At 61.9% G+C, this 4,539-nt stretch overlaps 1 protein-coding gene across 1 annotated transcript; it reads left to right on the top strand.

Annotated features, from left to right (window-relative positions):
- The first annotated feature begins 259 nt into the window (after positions 1 to 259).
- On the top strand, positions 260 to 4,539 carry BAD (BCL2 associated agonist of cell death). The gene is made up of 4 exons (XM_044680623.1): positions 260 to 399; positions 1,512 to 1,660; positions 3,569 to 3,789; positions 3,986 to 4,539. The coding sequence occupies exons 1-4, from the start codon at positions 260 to 262 to the stop codon at positions 4,109 to 4,111; spliced, it is 636 nt and encodes a 211-aa protein (XP_044536558.1). The 3' UTR covers positions 4,112 to 4,539.

Below are 4,539 nucleotides of genomic sequence, written 5' to 3'. Positions count from 1 at the left end.
AGCTTCCCTTCCAGGGTCCATCTGGCAGGGGCTGGGAACCTGGCCAGCCGGCCTTCGGGGCTCCCGCAATCTCGGCTGCACCCCTTCCCGGGCCCCGGATCCCCAGAGGAAGCAAGCTTAGGGCCAGAGGAAGAAGCCAGAGCAGGAGGGAGGCTGGCCCCGGGCTGGGAGAGGAGGAGCTTGCGGCCAGAGGGGCTGGGAGGCGGAGCCTTCCCTCTCAGCCGGGGGTGACATCGCGGGCGCTGATTGGGTCAGGTTCATGACAGTTTCTCTCACCCAGGCAACGGGGGCTGGGCTCCCACCGAAACAGGAGGGAGGAGGAGGGGGAGGAGAGAGCCCGGGAGCCGAGCGCTGGGACCTGGCCGCTGCCCCTCGGGAGCCGGAGACCCCTCCTGGTAAGCCGGCTTCAGCCCGGGCCGGGGCCGGGGCCGGGCCGGGGGCCGGGGCCGAGGGCGGGGCAGGGGGGGAGCCAGGCGGGCGGGCAGGCGGGCCGGAGGGAAGTTCTCGGGAATGCCCCGCGGGGAAGAGACTCCGGAGGGATGGAGGCGCCGGCGGGCCCAGCCTCAGTTTCCTCCTCTGTCCAATGGGGAAGAGCATTCGGGCTCGATTTCCCGCCCCCCTGGCTGCCGGGAGGGGAGGGCTCTCCAGGAAGGAATTCCCCTGGTCTGAGTGAATTGCAGCCCCCGCCTGTTCTTCGGGCCGGGCCCTGCCCTCCCCCCACTCCCCACACAGTTTGGGGTCACGCTGACTGGGAGTGGTCTTGGGCAAGTCGCCGCCCTGCCAGGCCTGTTTTTCCCCTCTGTCTAATGGAAGTAAATATATCTAACCGGCGCGGGGGGGAGGGGGGAGGGAGGTGCTCGAGGCGGGCGGAGCTCCAGAACTTTGGCCTGGAAGTCCCCAGAGCTGGACCCACCGGCCTCCGCCCCCCACCCCCACCCCTCAGTGTCTTCCCTCGGGCTTCCGCGTGTTTTGGGGACTGTAGGAAGATCTCTGCCTCTCAATTCTGGGCTCTGGGTTCAAGTCCTCCCCTAGACCCCTCCCTGTATCTGGCAGGAACAACCCCCACCCCTAAAACACTCCTGAAGTCATTAAAGCCCATGTGTTAGGCAGAGGAGAGGCTCCCCACTTCTTCCTGGCCCCCATTACATTCCCTAGACCAGAGGCCACCTGCCTGGCCCTCGAACCCGGAGCTCTTAGGGCCTGGAAGGTCTAGAGCTCTGCCTTCGTGCCAGGGGGCAGCTGGGTGACCCTGGGCAGGTCCCTCCCCCTTTGGCCTCAGTTTCCTCCAAGGACAGCAATGATGGGTATGCCCAAGACGCCGCCCCTCCCCACTAGGTCTGTCAGTCAGTCAGCAAACATTTGTGAGTGGAGGTGCTGGCAGGCCAAAGACCAGGTCCAAGAGGCCAGGCAGGGCCCAGCCCCACATGGGCCCCCCTCCAGTCCCCTGCTCTGGCGCCTCTGGCCAGGAGAGTCACCCCACGACACCGGCCAACTGTCTCTCTCCTCTCCAGGCTGGACGATGCCTCCCGCCCCGTGAGCATGTTTCAGATCCCAGAGTTTGAGCCGGGCGAGCAGGAAGACGGCTCTGAGGGGGCACCAGGGCAGCCCGGGGGGCTGGGCAGACGCAGCTCCTCGGCCCCCGGAGCCCAGCACCACGAGGGTAGGTGCCTGGGACAGCCCATTCCGCAGATGGGAAACTAGAGGCCTTGTTGGAGGCCTGGGGCAGCAGGGCTCGGGGGACAGTGCCAGGCCTGGAGACCAGAGGTCTTGGGTTCTAATCCGGCTTCAGACACTTCTTTGCCGGGTGACACCCCAACCCCCCATGGCCCAGCCTGACCACTCTTCTGCCCTGGGACCAAGTGTGGACTCTAAGGCAGAAGTTGGGGTCTCAAAAGGAAAAAGCAGCTCTTGGGGGCACCTCATCAGACCTCCTGGGAGGTGGGAGCTACTCTCCTCCCCATCTTACAGATGGGGAAACTGAGGCTCAGGGAGTCCACTAATCAGGAACCATGTTGGGGAAGTAGATGGCAGCAGCTGGCCTGGCCTGAGTCTTCCCTCCTCCACTTGGGAGAGCCTTCCTTTATGGGAGCCCAGGCCCTGGGTCCAAGTCTTAGCTCTGGGACCCTAGCCAAGTGATTCCCCTCCTCTCAGGCTTCTCACCCTCCACCCCAAATTTATTCCTTTTCCTGTGAACAGAGCCCTCCCCCCACCACACTGCCCTGGGGGTTCTGGCCCAGTGGTCAGGTCAGGGACTGGCCCAGTGTCACCCAGCCAGGAAGGGTCTGAGGCCAGACTGGAACCCAGGGCCTTCCTACCCACTGAGGACCAGCTGACCGAGGCACCCCTCCATCTCCCCAGAGAGTGGGCGGGAGATGAGGGGTTCTGGGGGGGTCCCCTGGCCGCCTAGACACCCACCCACTCTGGCCCTGGCCAGTCACCGGGTCTCAGAGCCTCCGTTTCCCCCTCTGTAAAATGGGGTGATGGAGCGCTCAGCCCAGAATCCAAACCCAGCCTCTGGCCCTTCCCAGGGTACCCCTCTGGGCCAGTTGTTGCGCCCTCCTTGCCTCTGTTTGTCCAAATGTCAGATGAGCTGGAGAAGCACTTGAGGACGGGGTGCCCCTGGGCCAGTCCCTTCCCTTCGGCCCTTTGAGTCTCTCTGGGGGTTCTAATGGTCAGCAGCACCCTGTTGGAATGAGAATGCCTGGGCATTAGGAACTATGAAGCCTTCAAGCTGGGTTCCTACGTGGCCTCGGCCCCCTTGTAGCCGCCTCCAACCCTGGGCCTGGCCCTGCAGGCCCTTTTTTTTTTTTTTTTTTTTTTAAACCCTTCCCTTTCATCTCAATCCTGTGTTTTAAGGCAGAAGAGCAGTAAAGGCTAGGTAGTGGGGGGGTCAAGTGACTTGCCCAGGGTCACCCAGCTAGGAAATGTCTGAGGCCAAAGTTGAACCCAGGACCCCCTGTTTTTTTGCCTGGCTCTCCATCCACTGAGCCACCCAGTTGCCCCCCTGACTCCCCTTCTGCCTTAGAATCCTGGCACAGTACTGAGACTAAGGTGAGGGGGAGGATTGGAAAAAAAAAAAAAAGCTTTAATAAGGACAAGATGGGGAAGGCAGGGGTTAGACAGCATATTGTTAGAAGATGATGGAGGGGTCTGAGGGGACTCCAAGCTCAAGCTGAGGCAGCATTCTCTGGCCCCAAGGTGGGGCTCTCCAATTCTCCAGGGTTTTTGTGCTGTAAATAGGGATGGGTCTGGGAGCTGAATTAGAGTACAAGTGAGGGTCACTGAGACCCTACTACTTGCATGCGCTGTGAGGGCCCAGAAGGGGCTTCCTTTGCACCCCCAGCCCAAGTATACAGTAGGCACTTAATTAGTGCTGGCAGGAGGTAGGGTCAAGAGTGGGTCAGTGGAAAGGAGGGGGGAGGCTGGGGAGGAGGATAGTGATTGATTGATTGGTTGATCGATCGGGAAAAGGGAGCCAGCCTCAGAAATGCTCCAGTCCTGGACCTGAGCGTTAGAGATGCCCACGTGATATCTGACAGGGGGAACGCATGAATGAATTCTTCTGCAGGCGCTGGGGACAGGCGACCCCGCTTGATCTCCTACCCCCCACTCCGGGAGGGGCCGGTGCTAGTTCCCGAGGCCGGAGCCCAGGCGGAGCGGGCCGAGGCGGAGGAGGACCGGGGCCAGTTCCGGAGCCGCTCCAGCTCTGCACCGCCTATCCTCTGGGCCGCGCGGCGATACGGCAGCGAGCTCCGCAGAATGAGCGACGAGTTCGATTGCAGCTTCAAGGTACCCGTAGAGGGAGCCTGGGGGCCGCGAGGCATGTTGGTCTTTGTAGTTCGGCGTTCCCGGAGGCTTGAGAAAAGGAGATGGGCAAGGAAGTCGGCGACCAGAAACGAGGGGCAAAGGAGGGTTCCGGGAGTCGGGTGGGACACGCCTGCGATGGCCTATCCCTTGAAGCCTTTGCTCTTTACACCCCTAACAGGGACTTCCGCGCCCGAAGAGTGCCGGCACTGCGAGCCAGATGCGTCGGAGCCACGGTTGGACCCGCACCTTCCAGTCTTGGTTCGGGCGGAATTTGGGGAAAGGGGGCGCCGGTCCTTCCCACTAATCCCCTCTTTCTAAGCACTCCGATGCTGAAGTAGTTTGGCGGCCATGTTGGGTAAGGGCGGAAGTGCCCTGCCCCTACTTCCAGGGGCCGGGAAGAAGCGCAAATTTTCAGGGCGTCAGGGAGCCTCTTCCGTGACTGGAATCCTTCTCAGTCGCGGGAAGCATTTTGGGAACTAGGGCGCTGGGATCTTAATACTGGAGGGCCGGCTGTTTCCGCCCACAACTAACATGGCCGCCAGGAGAAGCGGCTCTGCGACTCGTCTTCCAGGCCCGCCCTCAATAATCGGTTTCTGGGCGGGGGCTCGCTGCGCCTGCGCCTTGTGAGCCAGGAGCCGAGGTTAACCATTTTCCCTCCCAGGGAACTGCTCTGAAGGCAGACACATGGGTTCTTTCTGTGTGCACGTGGCAATAAAGCCGAGGTCGTTTGTT

Source organism: Gracilinanus agilis, chromosome 6 (genome assembly GCF_016433145.1).
Source record: "Gracilinanus agilis isolate LMUSP501 chromosome 6, AgileGrace, whole genome shotgun sequence".
Taxonomy (NCBI): Eukaryota; Metazoa; Chordata; class Mammalia; order Didelphimorphia; family Didelphidae; genus Gracilinanus; species Gracilinanus agilis.
The sequence above is the reverse complement of the archived record's forward strand: the minus strand, read 5'-3'. Positions and strand labels throughout refer to the sequence as shown.

Bases quoted from the DNA above. Each gene is read 5' to 3' on its own strand.
- BAD (XM_044680623.1), top strand. From the start codon at position 260: ATGACAGTTTCTCTCACCCAGGCAACGGGGGCTGGGCTCCCACCGAAA. The intron at 1,661-3,568 runs GTAGGTGCCTGG...ATTCTTCTGCAG, and splicing joins CGGAGCCCAGCACCACGAGG to GCGCTGGGGACAGGCGACCC. The intron at 3,790-3,985 runs GTACCCGTAGAG...CACCCCTAACAG, and splicing joins AGTTCGATTGCAGCTTCAAG to GGACTTCCGCGCCCGAAGAG.